General features: G+C 40.6%; 1 protein-coding gene across 3 annotated transcripts in view; it reads right to left on the minus strand.

Moving 5' to 3' along the window:
* Positions 1-11,174: 11,174 nt before the first annotated feature.
* Positions 11,175-22,684, minus strand: part of FSD3 (Fe superoxide dismutase 3) — a 96,203-nt gene continuing 84,693 nt past the window's right edge. For all 3 annotated transcript variants that reach the window (XM_088983213.1, XM_088983215.1, XM_088983214.1), the window contains exon 8: positions 11,175-11,458. In XM_088983213.1, the coding sequence (XP_088839339.1) occupies positions 11,333-11,458 (126 nt within the window). In that variant the 3' untranslated portion in view covers positions 11,175-11,332. The remainder of the gene's footprint in view (positions 11,459-22,684) is intronic.

Consider the following 22,684-nt stretch of genomic DNA (forward strand, 5'->3'; position numbering starts at 1 on the left):
CCCAAAGCCTACGGGCCACAATACTACTACTGTTGAAAGACCCAGTCGCCTCTACGGCATGGGCACTACTACTGCTGAAAAACCCGGTCGCCTCTACGATATGGGCACTACTACTGCTGAAAGACCCAGTCGCCTCTACGGCATGGGCACTACTATTGTTGAAAGACCCAGTTGCCTCTACGACATGGGCACTACTATTGCTGAAAGACCTAGTCGCCTCTACGACATGGGCACTACTACTACTGAAAGACCCAATCGCCTCTACGGCATGGGCACTACTACTGCTGAAAGACCCGGTCACCTCAACAACATGGGCCATACTAATGCTCAAGACCCAGCCGCCTCATCAGCATGGGCAAAATCAACAAAAGTGGACTATAAGTTGCCCCCAGAGCCTAAGGGCTACAGTATTGAACTGGTAGAGACCTCCTCACCTTGCGGGTAGCTTGCCACTCGCAGGCAGCTCCTAGAGCCTAAGAAATTGGGCCAACGCTTACTAGCTCGTCAACTTACGGGCCAAAAAGGAGAAATCTACTCCCTTTACCGAGTTACTCTCAACTCGGGAGTGGGGGGCAAATGATGAGGGCAGATTTGGCCCTCTAGTGAAATTGTGACACCTGGCACCTCATGCCAACTGTGTGGCCTCTTGACAACTAGACAGCTCGAGCTAGCCACAGGCAGCTCGCCTCAGGCAGAATCACCTCGGGCACGCCACCAGTAGCACATCACAGAGTAGCTCGCCACAAAGTAGCTCGCTACTGGGCGGCTCGGCGTTTCACAGGAAGTTTCTCGTCTGACAAAGCCGTACCTGCTAGACTGCTCCCTCATCCCTCGCCTGACGACACAACACCTGAATTCAGAAGGTTGCGCCCCTGTCTCTCACTTGGCGGCATCGTGCCTGCAGGTTGTCTCCCAGCTGGCGGGACCATACCATGCAACGGTCCTTGTAGCCCGCCTGCTCTCAGCCCTGACAGTAATGGCCAACCACTCTGAGGTACGACCTGATAGCAGATCGTCATAGCAGGGATTTGGGATCAACCCCACTGAACTTGTCAGATGCCAGTATATAGGCACTCTGACCCCTTAGAAGCAAAGGGATCGCATATTCACCACTCTCTAGCTCTCATCTTCTTGCATACTCATTCTCTTTATCAGCTCACTACCAAGTTCTAACTTAAGCATCAGAGAGTCCCCGCCGGGTGTTCAGCCCCGAGTCCCTTCGTCCTTCTTGCAGGTATCTCTTGCCCGTCAACAACTAGAAGCCTCATCACTTCCAGCTAGGAGTGGCCGGATTGCGCATCATCACTAACAGACAAAAGATTGAAAGGAAAGTGAGGAACATGAAGAACAAATGATAAAGTTAGTTGGGATGTTGGGTTCACATGTCTTATGCCAAATACTGGAGATTTATATCCATTAGCAAGAGTTTAACATGTTGGACAAAAGAAGATAAAAGAGCTAATTGAGAAAAAAATAGATGAAGTACTTGACATATGTGATCAGTAACACCCGAATTAATGACCCATGGAGATGATAAGGTAGAGACAAGTGAAGCCAAATACCTAACAATTGGGCAAGAATAGCAATGGAGGAATACATGGCTGCAACCAACCAATTACACTTTTTCATAGAAACAGTCATTGTTTACCCTTCTAGTTGATCGTTTGTAGCAATTGTTTGTGGTTGGGATTGTGACACATCGTTTGGATAGCTCACTTGGTTAGCATAACTTCTTGTTTATTTATTTTTAACAAATGACAATACTCCACAATATGTCTCTTATGGTGACAATGTGACCAAAACTGAACTCCATATAGATCTCTACAGTAACTAGTTGTATGCCCTTCGAAGCCATAATGAGTATAAAACCTAGTATTATGATTTCTGCCTCGGCTACGACCACCCCAAATACCATTATCTCCTTCACCACTTAAGAAAACTAAAGGGCCATGACCACCACTGCCACGTCGTCCTCCATAAGTACTTCAACCTTGTCCACTTCCAGATATAACCAATGCTACTCAATCAGATGTTTGGGTGGACTCAAATAATTTGAACCTTTACAGTCAAGAAAATACATCCTCCATGTCAAGTAGCTTTGGAATACCCAAAATCTAAGCTCTCACTGACTCATTCAGGTTTGATTCCTGAAAGAAATTTGGCTACATACAATTCCTTTCCCTGCTTTTTCATAATAGTTACATCACTAGCAATAGGATGATTGTGAGCGTCAGAAAAATGTCTCACTTGGGTTGGATTTGGAGACGCCACCCGTCAGATTATGAAGTGGAGGTAATAGGACCTTGAGGAATCGCATCAAAACTCATTTTAGTCCAATAATGACTCCAAATCCTAAGGCACTAGCTAAACCAGTCTGGGTAAGACTCGGATGGGAGAGGGAAGAGGTTAGGCACCCCTATCCCACGTCCAATAGGTGGAGCCCACATGAGGGAAACCCAAAGTTAAAACATGTGCAAACTAACTGCTTCATGATTTGAAAAGAGACAAGAATTATAAAAGAATGAATGGGGCTGATTCTAATAGATGTATCATTATTTCAAATAACTAATGATGCATAATAATCAAAGTGAAGTAAACACAACGGCCTAGATGATGTAGAGTAAGGGGAATATAATGGTATGAAATAAAAGAATAATTATTCAGACTTTATTACTAACTAATAGAGAGGAATCATCCAACTGGCTATGACAAAATGAGAATTATTCATGTCATCCAAAAGAAATGAACTAAAACCTGATAAAAGGTAACCACAATCATATAATAACCTATGTTAAAACATGACATGGCATAAATGTGTAAGGGTAAGGATTTCTTAGATTAATCCAAGTGATGTAAACTACTCAAGCACCATTAGAAAGATCCTAATGGTAAAAAGAGACTAATCCATAATAAAAGACACTAATATACAATTAATCATGTAATCATCATGAAAACAACACTTGATAGGACAAGTTTACACTAAGACCATCAATTGACTAAATGTCCTAAAGAAGTGAGGTGAAAACAACACTTGATATGACAAGTTTACACTAAGACCATCAATTGACTAAATGTCCTAAAGAAGTGAGGATTATTCAATTATGCTTAAAAGTATATTATCTATTGATATAAGAGGAAAAAGAAAACAGAAGGAGAATATGGAGCGGTGCATGAGACAATATTATTAGGTAGTCAATGGAGAATGACTTGATAACCTATTTCTAATTTCTACAATTTTGGTCAATGATTAGATAGTTAAAAATAAGGCAATTGTCAATTTCTTTTGGGGTGTCATCGAACCAGAGTAACTGGAAGACTAGGCATGTAATTTTGTTAACAATGGTGATTTACCAACAAAAAGAAGTACAATCCAAAACTAGGTTTATTTCAGCTATTTTTGTTCACATCACATGGGTATCAATCCATCCATAAGGGAAGGCTACCAACTATTTGCATTAAACAATCCTAAACGCTGCAATGGACACCGATTAGTGGTAAATACAACAGTATGGGACTCCAAGCTTACTAGTTCGAGCTAACCAAATTTGATGAGTGTGAAACAGGAATTGAAACTAAACTATTTAATCCAAATAAGAATTAATAATTGAACCACTATGTAGGTCTAATAAAATGAAATCTACAAATGGAATTCAGAAAGAATAGAAAATCGTAAGCTGATGCACTATGATGTATGGTAGAAGGTGAAAGTTGAGGAATGTGCCTTCAGACTGACAGTTCAGCACGAAAACTACTGTCTAGAATCTGATAACCTTGCTTGACTAGGAGCGTAGCTAACAATCTTCGGTGACCGAGAACCTCTTTGTAAGCAATTTGTTTGTTGCCTCCAAACTCAACTTGATAGTGTGGCTGACTAGGCTTGACTGGGTGGAGTTCTTGATCAGAGGATGAACACAAACAAAGCAATGAATGGATACAGCTGGTCAAGTTACCACTCAACTAGGTGGTGAGATTTAGTAGGGGTTCCCAGACCAGCTACGACAAGTTACAAAGACCAAACACCAAAGAGCAGCTAGTTAATGGGTTAGGTAATAGTGGGCTAATCTTCAGTCTTGAGTTATAGAACTTCAGTGGTGGATGGAAGGCCTCGAGTCCAGTAATGGTTCCGTAACTCTCCTCTTGTTGGATTGTGGAAGACAAACCTGGGTTGATTGCCCTACTTGCCAAGTGGTAGAGGTGGAGGAAAAATGATGAAGAAGGAGCGAGCGAGAGAAAGGGAGAATGATTGAACGAAATCAGAGGGAAGGTTGTTGCCGCTTTGTTCATGTCCAAGGGGGAAGACAATGAACAGTGATCGAACAACTTTTTGGCGATTGGTGGAGGGGTTGATAGAGACTGAGAGAGAATGTGAGATAGAAGGAAACAAAACTAATGGAATCTGCTGCTGCAAACAATGACATTGATGGAACAGGGGAGGGAAAACGGGAAGAAGAAAGAGGAAGAGAAAAAGTAGAAAGGGAAGAGAGAGAGAGATCTAGTTGGAGGTGGAGTGAGAGAGAGATATGCTCAAAGGTTGAGGGCCGCCACAGTGTCGAGAGCTGGAAGACAGTGAATAGTGAAAACTCTCCTTCGAATTTCACCCTCCTCCAAATGAAAATTTAGTTTGGATTTATAGGTAGGGTTAAGGTAGTTTCATAAATTTAGTGAAATCTAGGGGTATTTTTATAATTTAGGAAAACTTGGTCAAACTAGATTCAAGGGGTCAAACCGGGGCTTCTCTGATGAATGGCTGGGATTTTGGGTCAAAATTTGAGGGGTCGAGATAGGTTTGGGTACAAAGAGGGGTTTTTATGTATGGGTTATTTAAATTGACCGAAAAGGATTTTTTTTTATGAATGGTCAAACAGGGTTATTTTGGTCAAAATTTAGTATGAGGGGGTTTTCAGATATTCTGAGTTGATTGGAAGGGTCATATTGGTTCAAATGGGCCGAAATCGGGTAGATCTGTAAAGGGCTGGATTCGGCTAATCTAGGGCTTCGAAGTGGAATTTGTATATGATTGAAGGGCAAACAAAGGTAGTTTTGGGTGAAATTGCATAGGGTAGGGTTTTTGGATAGTCTAAGGTGATTGGCAAGGTTAGATTAGGTTAGATGGGCTCGGATTGGAAAGATTCGGAATCCAGTCATTCTAGAGTAGAGTATTGAAACGAAATCTAGGTGCGATGAAGGGGTAAACAAAGGTGTTTTGAGCTGAAATTTTATAGGTGGGCATTTGGAAGTGTCGAGGACATGATGGTGAGGTTTGTATTAGTCTTAGAGGGTCAAGATCATAGGAATTTGGGTCAATAGGATGTTTTAGAATGAAATCTTGGTTTAATGGAATTTTTTGGGGTCGAAACTTTTGGGGCAGGCGTTTTTATGTATCCGGAATTTAATGGTGTGGTTTGATCGATTCGTTTGTATCAAGATCAAGGGAATCTTGGTATCGAGTGTTTTGGCTAACGAGAGAGATTGAAATGGAACCTTGGTTTGATGGACGAGTGAACAGAGGAATCTGTTAGACAGTTTTGTATGCCCTTAGCTTCAATCAAAATTGATGTACTTTATGAGTTTATTGTAAATGAATAAAAGTGCATATTTGATTCATTTTCCCTTGGTATGTTTCTGTGTAATACCCTTAAACTGGACACTTATTGAGACTCGTGTTAGTTTAGAATGTTCACAGCCAGTGGGTCGGTCTGGGGAGACCTATCTTGACAAGGCTAACACTGTGGTGCCACCAAGTCGGTTGGGGTGACTTGTCTCAGCTACCGGGGTGAGACCCTATGCACATACAATGTGGGATTAATTGAATCTTTGAACTGTACCAGATTTCCAGTATTGCCATGGACCTTGGTGATTGATGGGCAAAACTGGAAATTTACACCCGACCCCTAGACTTGACTATGATACTGCACTAGGTGTCGGATCGGGCTGTCTTCGATGTACCAATCAGTGAGATCCTTAGCGGGGGTCAAAACTTGGGTATGTTGGGACAATCCGAGAATTCATCTGAGTGGGTGATCATAGTGACAGGATCAGCCCCTTTGTCGGACAAAGGTAATGATCGGGGATGCACTCTCACTGTTGGAAACCAAGACTGCCGGCAGCCGATTTCAACCGTTGAGATTTGTTTTGCAAATTATATTTTATATGAGATATAAAAGTATATATATTATGGTTTCTAAAATATTTGCAAAAAGGTTTTAATTCCCGGGATCCATATAAGTAGAGAGTGCAACACTGTTCCTTGCAGCCGAGGGAGAGGTCCTCTCTTGTCGGGCAGTGTATGATCATTAAGGGCTGAGAGGTTAAGTGTAAGACCATTGAGGATAATACCTGATAGGCTAATCTTGCATCTGCCCATAGTCCCTGGGTGTTACAAGGTGGCTTGGCCCAGGGACCACTTAGGGTAAGTGTTGGGCCCATAGAGCCCATTCGATGGGTTTTAGGGGGTGCACTGTCTTTAATAGTGTATTCGACCAGGCCTTGTAACAAAGGCTGGGCCGAACCCATGTGGCTGATGTGTAGATCAATGATTGGGTCCCACGCCATACAAGGAAGCCCAACTGGGCAGCAGTTAGGAAGGTTAAGTGAGCACATAAGCTTAATGGGCCTAAAGCCCATTTCGAACTGGGTTATTTATTTATTTAATTAAAGGGGCGAATTCTGAGATGGATTAGCAGATAGGATAGGGTCTTAATCCTATCCACTTAGAGAGTCCAGATCTGAATGTGATTCAGATCTAGAAACCTCCTAATGGGATTAGGAGAAAGCTAATCTAATCTGTAGATAAGATAAGTGTTTATCCTTATCACTAGAAGAGAAGGCTGATCCAAATATGATTTGGATAAGCAGCTCCTAATGGGATTAGAAGCTGATCTTTTAAGTTAACAAAAGAAGGAGGGGGCGACAACATTTAGGAGATATACATCAGATCCTCTTTAGTGCTGAAATCAAGAAGAGAGAATTCTGCACCCTGCGAATACTCTCTTGCCGCCTTCCTATTCTTGCCGCCCTGTTTATCAGTTCGATCTCTAGTTGTGGGAGAAGTCAAGATTGGATCTTGACATCAATTATTTGAGAAAGGATTGAAAAGGAAGCTGTGCTCACATACCATTCTACTGATTCTTGCGAAGGATAGCGTTCTTGGGGAAGAACACTGCTGATTCTGCTCCATCCTGCACTGCGCCATCTTCATTGGGAGCAGTCTTTGGATCCTTCCTTGGGCGTGAACACCTTTGTTGGGAGATATTACATCTCCGTATCAGGTATAATTCTCTCCTATTCCTTTTGGTTCAGATCTGGTTCAGTTTAAGGTTCAAGAATGATCATTGAAAATATGATTTTCTAATTCGAGAATGTGATTCCCAATTGAAGGGAGAGAAAAATTTTTGAAATTCGCCCCCCCTTATTCCGCAATCTTTGGGTGTCCATGGGATGGATCTCTCATCCCTTCAGAATCTTGAGTTCAAATTTCATGGGTAAGTGTTTTGGGAGGTCTTTGCGTTTGATGGTTGTGTTTGATCTAATGATTGAAGTGCAAGTAGGGATCGATCAGGGCCATCAGATAGGTATCAGGCAGGTTTAACTGTGGATCTAAGGGCTCTCATGGTAAAATTTGGGTTTTTGGGGTGTTTTGGGGAGATTGGAAGGTTCTGGTCAGACATTCGAGGTGAATTGGGGGTTCAGGTGATGGACCAAGCAAAATCGGGTGCTGACAATGATACATATTCAACTTCTCATAAATGCTCAGCATATCCGAGTAATAATCAGCTTCGAAAGACTTATCGCCCTATGCTCTAGTAATTTTGTTACTCCCTGAGTACATCCTCTTTGCTTGCTCCCAAATATTCTTAAAAGTGCAAAAAATTATCAGAGTACTATTGATTTTTGTCTCCATAGAATTTCACAACCATGTTTAAATTCATGCATCTTCTCGTAACCACTCTGAGCACTTGGAATTATCAATCATGGGCTTCTTATCAGTAGATACTTTAATTTTCCAATAGGTGTGAGTGGAACCTCTACTAATTTTGCCCAAACAACACAGTTTGCACTATCATTCAACTTAGTGGTGGTCAACATAAAGGTTGTGGGGGCTCTAACATTTGATTTTACGTCCACAATATCTCACTATTCTCACAAAAATGAAATCACAACTAAATTTCATCAACCTGATCACATTCACAGTTCACAAGTAGACCTACCATGTCACTAAAAGTCCCTTCACAGCTTTAGTTCCATCACAAAATCACAAGAAAATTTTTCACTTCTCAGTACTAATCAAAACCATCCATCACTTCCCTTCTTGGTTTTGGTCCACTAGAAGGTCACAAATAATATTAATGATCACTAATCACCTAGAAACCCTGTTGAAACTAGTCCGATCCCCTATAGCAAGCAGTTGTAGCCATCTAGAAGGAACCCTAATCAATTCAATAGTGAACGAAAAACCTAATCATGTGAAAATGTGGTATGGTAGATGCATAGAACAGTCTAATTTGAAATAGAAAGGAGAGAAAGAAAAGAGAAGAGAATAGAAGAGAGGAAAAGAGAGAATGAAGAGAAGGAGAATGGAGAGATACAACTGATTTGATTAGAGAGATTAGAATGTGTTAATCCTCTGTAAGTAGTTGACCCAACTTTATATTACAGATATACCCTTATTTATGAAGAACATTGGATTGGAGTGTCCTTAATTCAAGATGGAATTGCTAAACTACCCTGCCACCCAAATACACTAAAAATAATGTTCTTTACGCTTAGTTTGGAAGGAGTACAAATTCAAATATGTAGGGTGCAAAGCCTTGTATTTCGTATTATTTTGTACATATTTGTATTTGTACTCCTTCCAAACTGAGCCTTAATGCTATCTTTTAACTAGGGGTGCTCACGGTTCGGTAACCGAACCGTGGGTTTTTTTTAACCGAATCGACTTGACCATTATTATTTTTAATCTAAACCAAAACCGAACTATAGTAATCAGTTAATCGGTCCATTAATTAACCGGTGGACTGATTAACCACGATTCGGTTTTTCAATTTTTTTTTGCACTCAAAATTAAGAAAAAAGGAAAAAATTACCTATCCTGAGAGGTGGCGGAGCCGCAGAGATGAGAGATGAAAGAAACAATGATAGAGCCTGAGAGGTGGTGATCCTGGCGGAGTTGAGGCGGTAACCGGCTTCTTGGTTGGTTGTTGTAGGGGTGAGCAAAAAAAACCAAAGTTGAGGCGTCGAATGGCACCTTGATAGTTGGTGCGACGGAGACAGAGATGATAGGCAACTGAGAGAGAAAGGGGCACAGGTAAGCATTGGAGCAAGAGGAGAATTGGCCACTATGTGAGACTTGGGAGGCCATCGGTTGGAGGACGCGCTAGAGGAAAAACTAGGAAGATGAAGAGTGTCAAGGAGGAAAAAGCGAAGAATCACAAGAGAGACTAAGAGAGAGAAAGCCTAATGCCTATTACGGTTTAGGTTTCCAAAAACTTGAAAAGAGGGAAAAGTGAAAAGGCGCTAGGCAGAGATGGATATAGGCGTCTTTGTTTATTGGATATTTGAATTTTAAAAATAACAAATTTGCATGGAGAGGTAAGATACTAAGGTTAAGTTTTTACTTTTTCTTGGACTTGTTTGAAATTTGAAAAAGGCGCTAGGCTATACAGTAGGCGGATAGAGTGACAGACGCACAGATGCGTACCAATAAGGTTATTCAATTTTAAAAATATAAATATAAATTTAATATATAATATATACATTATATATACAGGATCCGTTCCATTAACCGCCAGTTTTTGTACAAGGTTAACCGAAACCGATTTTTATTTTGCTCACCCCTACTTTTAACACTTTCATCCATTCAAATGATGGGTTTCTTTTTTCTACAGGAGGAAGGTGTGATCAGGTAAGCTGCGGTGGAGGTTGAATCGGTGGCTATTAAGAAGGCTTTACTCGTGGTCGTTGATAGAGGGTGTTGTTCTGTGGTGGTAGTTTTAGATTCACTTGTGGTTGTTGACAGAGGCTTTACTTGTGGTTGTAACTTTTTGGTTGATGATTTCTTCGATTTGTGATTGATTAGACTGTGCTTCTTTCTGTTTTGTTCCTCTGTTTTTAATAGGTTGGTCCATTGTATAGCTTCTAGGGCTAAAGCTTTTGAGAAGGAGGTTATTTGGTTGGTTCCTCCAAAGCTTTTGGATTTAGACTTTCTTGGCTTCTGGTTTTTCTTAATATATTTTGCTTTTCAATAAAAATGCTAAAATTGGTTATTAAAATTAATGTATTAATAAGTATTAACACAAATCAGATTGATTTTCTGAAAATTAAGGTATATACATACAAAATTTAGTTCTACCATTTTTCAATCATCACCAATCGTGTCTTAATATCTCACACTTCATATAAACCATTAAAAAAAATGATTTTTACATGTAAATAACTTTTTTTGATAATTGTGAACAATTTATCTATAATCATATACAACTTATGTTTATTGTTATTAATATATTTTTGGGATTTATTTGAATATCCTAACATGTCCACGTGCATCTTAACTTTTGTTCATATCCATGTGTCCAAAGCATATCCCAATGCAGGATATTAGCATTACTCCTTAATGTCTTCAATCTTTTACAAGTATTTCCCATCCTGTCTCTGATCTTTCAAGAGGTCCTCGTGTGAAATTCTTAACAAAACACATACATTAGCTATTGGCAGTTGCTATTTGCCAATATCCATTCTGTTGAAACGAATTTTTTTTCCCTTAGGGGCGGTATTCAATATAAATGATTTTGTTTTTTAAAGCAAAAATAAATACCATATCATCAAAATCACATTATTTTTGCTGATACCGCAGTTGCTTTATTTTGAAAACAAATCATACATATTGACTAACTCCCCCCCACCCCCCCACCTCAAGAACAGAGATGCATTTAGGCTATTGATCTATTTTGTAATGTTACAAAAAAAAAAAAAAAAGTTTTAAATATTCTTTTAGGACTAGGTAGAATTTTTTGGTCTTAAAAGCAATTTTTATATCAGAGCAACCTTAACTTACCAAGAAACATAGGAAGAAAAAACGATCCAATAATTTGTCTGTTTTGAGAAACGTGGGGAACCTAATGATTTCTCGCAAAGGCACTTTGGATATATTATCATCTCAATATCTAAGCATCTATCCATTGGGCACTCGTAACAACTCTGGTGTTTCTTTGCTGGTAAAAATCAGTATACACATTTGAGCCATCAATGCCATGGCATATGCATTTCAAGTCCAACATGAAAAAGGGTCAATACGTCAAAAGAACAATTTCAACCAAAAATGGAGGCATGGAGCATTTCAAGCCACAGGAATCTTCGGCTCTCCTAAATTCACAAAGGCCTCTGCACAGGCCATGCGAGCCTTTGCAGCATTCCATGATACAAGGTGATTCATAAAGATGTTGACATATTTGCCTCTGTCGTTCTGTTCAAAATTTCCCAACTATCAGAAACCTCCAATGATATAAGGACAGAACAGTTTTAGGTGCTTATTAACTTCTGAAAGAGACAAATAAAGGGTCTTTTAGGAGTAAAGATACTGGTATCAATTTTTAAAAGTATGCCCTGTTATGTGTTTAGATGATGACTAATGGGACATATTGAAAAGTCTACAACCAGGGGTAGCTGCAATCCAGGGAGAAACCTTCTTTTTATCAATATAGGTAGAAAATTACTTTATCAAAATCTAATATTACTATGGCAATAATGAACAACAATATACCAGTAATACCAATAATAATGTTTTGTGAAGCTAAATTTCCAATAGAACCATTTTACAAAATTCACGTTTGGTTATACAGTTGGGATTCTGGTAACATTTCTTGATAAGAGAATGATCTTTTCAATTGCTGAGTTTCAGCACATCAGCAAAGTCTACAGCATTGCATAAAGTCCTTTTTCTCAGACCTTCCACCAATTTCATTGATAGGTAAACTAAAGTTGAACAAAAAAGCTGCTTGGTTTGGACATCACACATTTTGATCAAATTCCTTCCTTGGATGAAGTATGGGCAAGTTCTATAAATGGTATTTTAGGGTTGACATGAAAAGACTAATAGGGATGGGATTTCAACCAGAGTAAATCTCTTAGCTCTCATAAAAAGCCTAAGATTGTTTTTCTTTCTAGGACTTGAGAGGGTTGAGGTGGAGAGACATTCACAGGACTTGAGAGAGTTTGTTGGATATGAAACTAGATGATCCTTGAACATCACCAAATTAAAGAAGTTAGAGCAATGGCTTCTAGACACATTCAGATGGATTTACAGACCATCTAATTCATTGGTAGATAGTCTTGCTAATGTCTAGATCAGATAGTTGATGTTGAGGCCTGGACAATTTGGGTGGTGCTTAGGCAGGAAATGGTTATTTTTTATGTTCTTATTTGATGCCTCTTCAAGGTGATTCAGCATGCTTGTGATGTATATAGCTTTCAATTTTTCCTGTCTTTAGTTTATCTGGCTTAGGATTTTTTTCTTTATGCAGATTTCAGTGTTCTTACCCCTTCTGATCATTGATCGAGTGTAACTGATAAAAATTCATAACAATCAACCTTAGCAATTTAGAGTTTATCTGTAATATGGATAAATAGTAGATTGATTATATTAGAGTTCTACATGACAGAATGCCCCTGGCACACCAAGATGTACATTTTTTCTAATTCCATATTCCAACTTCATATCTAATTGAAAGCAATTTAAATTATCAATCAAATCCTAGACAACTTGTTATCCAAATAAGTACAACCCACTTTTGTTTTCTTCTGAATTCTTGTATATATGTCAAATATGATTATCAAACACTAAATCATTAATAACTCTTGGGCATTGTGGAAACCAAATTTAAAGTTTTTTGGTTTGGAAAAAATGACGTTTTTCTTAGTGTGTTGGGCATCTGCACATTTTCTGATCAACAACTTGGTATCGGAGCCTAGTCTCAATGAAGGTACTATTTCTCATGCACTATTTGTCCAGCTAACTGCATGAGATAGTTAGAGTGCTAGAGGTTTTGATGTTTGTGGTCTGGTTTGGTGACTTTTGGAGAGATATTGCTTCTGACCAAGTGTTGGACTTGGAGAAGGTCCTGGAGAGATATTGCTTTTTGGTACTCAAGGTTTGAAATTAAGGACACAGTGAATTGGGATACTTCTTGGTATTGAGGTAAACAAATCCTTGTGTTACTAGGCACACCCGTTGGTCTGATACTGCTAAAAGATATGGTTCTCAGTATGATTTTTTTTTGTGGGGATTTGTCTGCTTTTTATTGTTTGGGAACTTTGGAAGGAAAGAAATAGAAGGCAGTGGGAAGGCAAATCAGCTTGTTTCTGGAGTTATTTATCTTCAGCCTCCTCTTCCGGGTTATGTCAAACTGAATGTTGATGGCACCTCTCAGGGTAATCCTGGAATCAGTGGTGGTTGGGTGTGGTTAGAACAATGAATGGTGATTTTATCTCTGCCTTTTCAAATTTTTATGGGGAAGAGAATAAATTGGTTGCAGAAGTCTTTGCCCTTCATGATGGCATTTGTTTAGTTAGAGCTTTGGGTCTGTCCAAAGTTCGTGTTTTTTCTGATTCTCAGATTCTGGTCCAGCTGGTTTGTCGGACTTCCCCTTTGCCTCACTATCTTTGGTATTGGGAACAAGAGGATCAGTTTCTGTTGGAGGGATTAGATTTTCATATTCAGCATACTTTTCATCAAGGTAATCGTCTTGCTGATTCTCTTGCCAACTATGCTTGTGACACAAGAACTTCCACGATCTTTGATGCTACTGCTTTGTTACCTTCCTCTGAATATATGCTTACAAGAGGACCAAATTGGTCTTCCTTATTCAGGTTTTTTGTTTTCTTAGTATAAATATTTTATTAACTGGAATCTTGGTGTATAGCTTTCTTAGAGGGGTTAGGTATTTATGTCCCCCCCATAGGCTTTCCTCTGATTATTTTTAATAAAATTTACGGTGGCTACCCTCCACCAAAAGTTTGGGGTAAAAAAAAGTAAACAAATCCAAACATGGTATTTATACTTCACAAAGAAAGTATGTATTGGATTTGATTAGAGACACTGGAAAGCTAGGAGTAAAGCCTGCAGAGTGCAGACACTGGTCATAAGACGTGCTACTGAGGGGGAGATTCTGGGGGATTGTGCCATATATCTAAGACTTGTAGGGAGATGGAAAGAACTGCTCACCTCAAGAGTCTCTTCAAGGGAGACTTTGCCTCCTAAATGGAAAAAATTCTTCTTCTTCAATTCTCAATAACTAACAGATATGGCCTTATATAGTGTCGCCTGATTACAATATTGGGAATAACAACCCTCCATAGGAACTTCTGACAAAGGATTTGTTGATGTGGCACTGGTGGTCCTCTTCCTTCGACCAATGGTGTGCTGGATGAGAGCTAGTGATGTGCCTTGATCTGCGTGGGCCAAGCTATTCTCAACAGATCCTCCCCCCTTGAGATGGACCTTGCCCTCAAGGTCAAGGTTAAGGAACCTGTCTTGGAAATGGTAAGTTGGGCTCCCAAGTAGCATCTTCTGGCGGGAGCCCAGCCCATTCTACTAAAGCCTTTAGTACAAATCAATTGCCCCTTTGGACCCAATGATGGTCCACAATGTGTGCTCGGTGTCCAAGTCCCCATCTCTAGTGAACCTGGGGTGTGTTTGAGATACGGCAGTGCTAGGCCCAACAGCCTTCTTAAGAAGAGAGACATGGAAAACAGGGTGTGACCAGGATGCTGCTGGGACAACTTGTAAGATACCTTGCCGACTTTTTCTAGCACCTTAAATGGGCCAAAGTATCGTGGGGCAAGCTTATGCCAAGCTTGGCGGGCCACTAAGAACTGTCCATATGTCTGAAACTTTAAATAGACAAGATCCCCAACTTGAAACTCAACATTCATGTGGTGGGAGTCATAGTCAGCCTTCATCCTTTGTTGGGCTTTTGACAGGTTATCCTTGAGTGATTGTAGGATTTCATCACAGGCCAATAGGCTTCTACTGAGGCTATCATGGTGGACCCTTTGTCGTAAGGGAGAAATGAAGGGGGATCTCTACCATAAACAACCTTGAATGGGGTCATCCCAGCTGTTGAGTGGAAAGAGGTATTATACCAATACTCATCCCAGGGTAACTAGTGGGCCCACTGCCAAGGTTGTTTCGTTCCCCTGCAAAACATCTAAAGTACGTCTCCAAGAACTGATTGAGGACATTAGTTTGGCCATCTGATTGAGGATGGCAACTGGTAGACCTGTTCAGTTGTGTCCCTTGTAACCTGAAGTGTTCCTTCCAAAATTGGCTAAGAAAGGAAGGGTCCCGATTAGAAACAATGGAGTGTGGTGTACCATGGAGCTTGGCTACATCTCTCACAAAGACCTCGGCCACAATGCTACAGTATAAAGGTGTGGTAGGGTGGAGAAGTGTTTGTATTTAGTCAATCTGTCAGCTACCACCATTATCACCGATTTCCCCTTAGATTTGGGTAGGCTGATCACAATATCAATGGAAATATCTTCCCATATCTGTTGGGGAATGGATAAAGACTGAAGAAGTCCAGAAGTGGCTTGTGAGATGTATTTCTTCTTCTAGAAAACACTGCATTCAGCCAAATATTGTTGGGTATCTTCCTGCATGTGTGGCCAATAGTAGTACCTGGCTATGCGCTTAAGTGTGCACAGGATCCCCGAGTTGCGACCCACGGCTGAGTCATGGAACAGTTTAAGCAAGACTGAGAGATGGGCTGAACCTGGAGCTACAACAAACCAGCCCTTGTCGAATGAATCTGGGCCAATGAGAGAGTACATGGGCACTAGCTGCACTACAGATGGGTCATAAAGTAATTTGGTCTAAAATGTGGTCTAGCTGTAGGTGGTCCCTGACCTCTTCCCATATAATCTCATATAGGGGATAGATGGGCTGAGAGTGTGAGTTGGACAAATTCTTCTACCCACGACAGTGAATCGACTGTTTTGTTGGATGTAAGGGTGTCAACGGACCGGTTTTGGAATGGACCCCTTCCAGTCCAAAATCAATTTGGAAGGATTGGACAAACCAACAAGACATATTGGATTGGACCAATCCGGTCCAAAATATTTATTAGATTGGATTGAACCTGGTGCGCCCATAACAAATTTATGTTGGATTGGGTTGGATTAAGCCAATATCTGGTCCATTGATATAAGATAAGAATATGTGTCAATGGACCAGGTTTGGCTTGAAACAAATCTAAATCAAAAGGAATTTGAACAGATTGGATGGTCCAGACATTGAACTGGACTGGTCCAAATTGGTCCAAAACATTCATTGGATTTGGACCTGGTCCATTTATAATGGACTCACATTGGACTGGATCGGGCTGGACCAAATCCAGTCCAATTGGCACCCCTAGTTGGATGGGCCCGATTTGTATTCTGAGTACCAAGAGTTTATAAATCTACTTTTATTGTGTTGAAACTGAAGAGAGGAGAGTTGAGTGTTCTGCAATGAGGGTTTGAGAAGAGGATTTTGAGCTCACCCTCTCTCAGCCCCCTAACACTGTTTTATTATATATATTTGAATAATTACAAGGAGGCCCTTAGTTGGGCAAGAATTTACAAAGAACTTATTATTGACAGGATGGGCCCAAAATAACAAGAAGAATAAACAACCTATGGGCCATTGGAACCATCTTCTCTACACTCCCCCTCAAGCTGAGCATAGATGTCAATCATGCCAAGCTTGCTAGTATCATGCTGAAGTTTTGCCTTGGGAATGCCTTTGGTAAGAAAATCTGCCAACTGTCCTTCAGATGTGATGAAAGGAAGACACACTTCACCCGAAGAGACCCTTTCCCTAATGAAGTGTCGATCAACATCAATACGCTTGGTTCTATCATGTTGCACTGGGTTGTGAGCAATGTTGATGGCATCTTGATTATCACAGTACAACATCATTGGCTTGTCATATTCAACTCCAAGTTCTTCCATCAAAGATTTTAGCCATAATAATTCAGAAACCCCATGTGCCATGGCCCTGTATTCTGCTTCAGCAGAAGACCGAGCAACAACCGATTGTTTCTTGCTTCTCCAACAAACAACATTACCAGCTACCAAACTGCAATACCCAGAGGTAGATCTTCTGTCATCAATGTTCCTGGCCCAGTCAGTATCGGTGTAAGCTTCAAGTTTCATATAACGATGCTTAGAAAACAGAATACCCTTTCCTGGGGAGCCCTTCAAATAACATAGGATTCTCTCTGCAGCTACCAAATGAATGTCTCGAGGAGCATGCATGAATTGGCTAATGCAACTGACTGCATATGCAATATCTGGCTGAGTCATGCAAAAGTACAAAAGTTTCCCAATAAGTCTCTGAAAGATTCCTTTGTCTTCTAACAATGTCCCTTCTGAGGCTGAGAGTTTATGACTCATATCAATAGGAGTAGAAACTGGTCTAGCACCCATCTTTCTAGTTTCAGAGAGCAAGTCAAGAACATACTTCCTTTGAGAATAAGAATCCCATCCTTGGATCGAGCCACTTCTATGCCAAGAAAGTATCTCAATTCCCCCAAATCTTTAATCTCAAACTCTGTATGGAGAAAAGATTTTAGATCAGGAATTCCTGAAACATCATTACCCGTCACTACAATATCATCTACAAACACAATGAGGTATACTGCCAGAGGTCCACTCCTCTTCACAAAAAGAGTATGATCGGACTGTGTCTGCACATAACCAAAGTTAACAAGTGTTGTTCTAAATCTCTCAAACCATGCTCTAGGGGACTGTTTTAGTCCATAAAGAGATTTCTTCAGCCTGCATACCTTCCCTTTCATATCAGTTCCATACATCCCTAGAGGAAGAGACATGTAAACCTCCTCATGTAATTCACCATTCAGAAATGCATTCTTCACATCCAATTGATAAAGGGGCCAGTCAAAGTGAGCAGCTAAAGATAGAAGAACCCTCACAGATGTCATCTTGGCAACAGGTGCAAAAGTCTCTAAATAATCAATCCCATATGTCTGTGTATAGCCTTTTGCAACCAGCCTGGCCTTGTACCTTTCAATGGTGCCATCAGCTCTGTATTTGATAGTAAAGACCCACTTGCAACCAACAGGATCCTTCCCTTCAGGAAAATCCACCACTTCCCATGTGTCATTCTTGTGTAGGGCATCGATTTCAGATTTCATAGCATCCCTCCATTCTGGAATCTTAAGAGCTTCTGACACAGACCTGGGAATAGGATGAGAAGCAACAGAAGAGAGATAGGCAAAGTATGAAGGTGAAAGCAAACTGTAAGAAAGGAGCTTGGAAATGCAGTGTGCAGTGCACTTCCGTTTTCCTTTTCTAACAGCAATGGGAATATCAAGGTCAAGGAAGGATGAATCCAAAGGTGCTGAACCAATACCTATTGTCTATTCTGTGACTGGAAGTGTATGAGGCTCATGTGTTGTAGGAGAAACAACCTACACATTTCTGGATCTTTGCCTTTGATACACCTTGGGATTGAGGATAGGACGAGGAGGTAGAGTACTGGGACAAGGAGAATGGAATGACTGATCCACCCTTGATTCATTTGAAGGAGAGGCAGACACATCAAGGGACTCAACAGGGACGGGAAGAGGAAGAGCAAACACTTGTGTCAAATCCTCCCCCTGTGGACAATGTCCTTCTGGAGAGGAACCATAAAAAGGGGAAAACTCATCAAAGGTGACATCCATTGAGACATACCGATTGCCAGACTTTGGATCAAAACAACAATAACCCTTCTGTGTGGGGAAATAACCAAGGAGGATACACTTTTGAGTTTTGGGTTCAAATTTATGCCTTTGGACACTTGGAACATGTACATAACAGGTGCAGCCAAAGACACGGATAGGAACAGGAAAAAGGTCTTTGTCCAGATGAAAAAGAGTGAAGGGAGACTTAAACCCCAAAACCCTGGTTGGCATGCAGTTTATAAGATAGGTAGCAGTAAGTACAACATCACCCCAAAACCTGGAAGGAACATGTGAGACAAATAAGATACTTCTTGCAACCTCAACAATATGCATGTTTTTCCTCTCAGCAACCCCATTCTGTTCTGGGGTCCTAGCACATGAGCTTTGATGAATAACCCCCATGTCAGAAAGATAGCAGGATAGGTTTTTCTCAAGGTATTCTTTTGCATTGTCCGATCTGAAGATTTTAATCCTTGTATCAAATTGGGTTAGAACAAATTCATGGAATTGTTTTACAAGTCTTGGAACTTCATCACGGGATTTCATCAAGAATATCCAAGTGAACCGTGAAAAATCATCAATAAATAGGATAAAATATTTGTAGCCACCCATGGAGGGTAAATGTTAAGGTCCCCACACATCAGAATGCACAATATTAAAAGGAACAGAAGATCTTTTATTGCTCAAAGGATACTTGCTTCTACAATGCTTTGATAATTCACAAGACTCACAATGAAGACTGAACAGACTAATTCCCTTAAACAGTTCAGGGAATAGATGACTCAAGGCGGAAAAAGACAGATGACCAAAACGACAATGACACAACATAATCCGACTAACAGACTCTGAAGAGACAGATCCAAGAGCAACATTCCCAAGATGATCAATGCATTTTCCCGGAGTATCAAGCAGGTATATTCCGTTCGCCTCATGGCCACTCCCAATCACCTTCTGAGACTCCAGATCCTGAAAAACATAGTAGGAAGGAAAAAATGTTACACAACAATTTAGTGACTTGGTTAAACTGCTCACAGACAACAAATTTGTATTTAGTTTAGGTACATGAAGGGCAGAAAGTAGGTACAAGGAATCCGTAGCCTTGATGGTTCCCTTACCAGAGATAGGGGCAAGTGAACCATCAGCTAAAGTGATTTTATCACGTCCAGGAAGCAAGTCATATGAAACAAACAAGGTAGATAGATTGGTCATATGGTCAGAAGCACCTGAGTCAATAATCCAAGGAATCTTGAGATTACTTGAAGAGGTAGCATGATTAGCAGAAGCCCTTATACCTGAATGAGCAAATGCTGAAGCAGTAGAATTTCCTGAAGGGTCGGAAGGAGAGGTCACATCACTCAGCTGACTGATCATCTTCCCAAACTCTTCATATTCTACTCTCATGGCTGCCAACTGTGCAGAAGCAGACAACTCTTCACTATCTGGCTCGGCAGCTACATTTGCACTTCCTGATCTTTTACTATCATGTTTTTTCTGAAACCGAATGGGAACAAGATTAGGATGTAACTTTCAACACTTGTCTTTGGTGTGCTTCGGCTTCTTGCAGTACTCACATATAACTTCTTTCTTTCCTGTGCCACTAGAAGTTCCAACATTCCCTTTAAGTTTAATCCCCATATTGGCAAAGTGATCATTAATATCAGCCCCTTGAACCTGGACAACCCTTCTGGTCTCTTCACTACTCACTAATGCATAAGCTTGTGACAAAGAGACACACTCTTTAGAAAGAATATTCTGTTTTGTGATATCATATTCTGGGTTTAGTCCAGTTAAGAACTCAAAAATCCTGTTCCTTTCAACCAATTTCCTGTAGGTCTCTGCATCATTGGTGGTGTCCCAAGTTACAGCTTCTATTAGGTCAATCTCTTACCATAGGGATTTCAGGGTTGAGAAATATACAACAAGAGGTTTCTCTCCTTGCCTTAAATTCTTTACATCACTTCTCAATTTATATGCCCGAGCCACATTGAGTTTTTGGGAATAAGTTTCTGCAACACTGTCCCAAATTTCTTTTGTTGAATTCATCCATAGGTAGTGTTGACTGATTTGTGGCTGCATTAAGTTCACAAGCCACCCAATTACAGTGTAATTTTCTTGCATCCACTTCTCATAGGATGGATCATCTTCTGGGGGAGCCTTCTTACTTGCGGAAATGAACCCCCACTTTCCTCTACTACATACATGAATCTTTACTGATTGTGACCATGCCAGATAATTAGTTCCATCTAGTTTAACTGTGGTCACAGTCAATAAGGAATCACTTGGAGTCCCCTGAACCTGTCCATATTCAGCACCACTTTTGTTTTCAAACTCTGAGGAGTACATCATGTAAACACTCCAAATATGATTTCAGATGACTTCTACATGTATATTGAATAAGGACAAGCAATAACTGAGTTCAGCCGACCACAAGGAGGCAACACACTGAGTTCAGCCGACCACAAGGAGGCAACACACTGAGTTCAGCCGACCACAAGAAGACAATACACTGAGTTCAGGCTTCAAGAAGTAATCAGAAACACCTAGGCATTGTGCACTCAGCCGAAGTACCTTTTCAAAGTTGTACACTTAGCCAAGAAGAGTAAGTACCAATTGGTATTGCTGAATAGGCCTTTTCACAAACACAGTGTGGGCAATAGAGACAACCCCACTGTCAAGGAAGAGAAAAGACCCCAAAAACAGTTCGTACAGCCCCCTAAAACAGCCAAACAATAGTAACATTACACAACCTTGTTACAAGGATGTTTCGGTAGGTTTTAACAGTCCAAGAAGAAGAGAAAAAACAACCCAAAAATTTCTGGGTTAAACCAGATTTAATGCAGTTGAAGGTAGTACAGAACAGCTAGGATTTTCAGACACTTCAACAGTCTAAACACAGTCGAAGGTAATACAAAACAGAACCAGAAAACTGAGCATAACTTACAGTTCGAGCTTCAACAGTCCAAACACAATCGAGCTTCAAAACAGAACCAGAAAACTGAGCATAACTTACTGTTCGAGCTTCAACAGTCCAAACACAATCGAGCTTCAAAACAGAACCGAGCTGTTCCCCTTCCCCCCCTTTTTTTCTTCTTCTCTGATTCTTCCTGGTCACTGAACCCCTTCTCCAAGAGATTCTAGTCTTGGGCTCGTCCAATGACCTCCAAGAATTAGGCAGTACGTGACTAAGCCTCCAGCCCTAGGATATTCAAGTTCAGATACGCTCTGATACCATGTTGAAACTGAAGAGAGGAGAGTTGAGTGTTCTGCAATGAGGGTTTGGGAAGAGGATTTCGAACTCACCCTCTCTCAGCCCCCTAACACTGTTTTATTAGATATATTTGAATAATTACAAGGAGGCCCTTAGTTGGGCAAGAATTTACAAAAAACTTAATATTGACAGGATGGGCCCAAAATAACAAGAAGAATAAACAACCTATGGGCCATTCGGCCCATCTTCTCTACATGTTGCTTTGGTGTATGGAGTCACTGTTCAAGGAGATGCTTCAAACTTCGTTGGTCTGTTCTACTCACGAACTGCCGGCCCAAAAGATAGGCCCACCACTTTTGGACTACACACATGATTGCTATCAACTCTTTGACATATGTAGACTGGGCTGAGCCTAGGCTAACAAGGCCTTGCTAAGCTAAGGAAGGCAATTGGCTGATTGTTTTACATCAGAACTGCTCCCAATCCTACTCCAGAAGCATCACGTTCGAGCACAAAAGGTTGGATGAAGTTCGGTAAACTGGTGGTGTTGAGACCACAACCTTGAGGGTATCAAAAGCCCTTTGGGATTCCTTAGTCCAAACAAAAGAGTCCTTGCAAAGAAGGGAAAACATTATTCCTCTTCAATTCTTAGTAACTTATAGATATGGCCTTATATAGTGTGGCCTGATTACAATACTAGGCATAGCTAACTCAGATTCCCTTCATAACAACTTCTGACAGAGGATTTGCTGAT

Source organism: Nelumbo lutea, chromosome 4 (assembly GCF_056320005.1).
Source record: "Nelumbo lutea isolate HS-2025 chromosome 4, American lotus-T2T, whole genome shotgun sequence".
Taxonomy (NCBI): Eukaryota; Viridiplantae; Streptophyta; class Magnoliopsida; order Proteales; family Nelumbonaceae; genus Nelumbo; species Nelumbo lutea.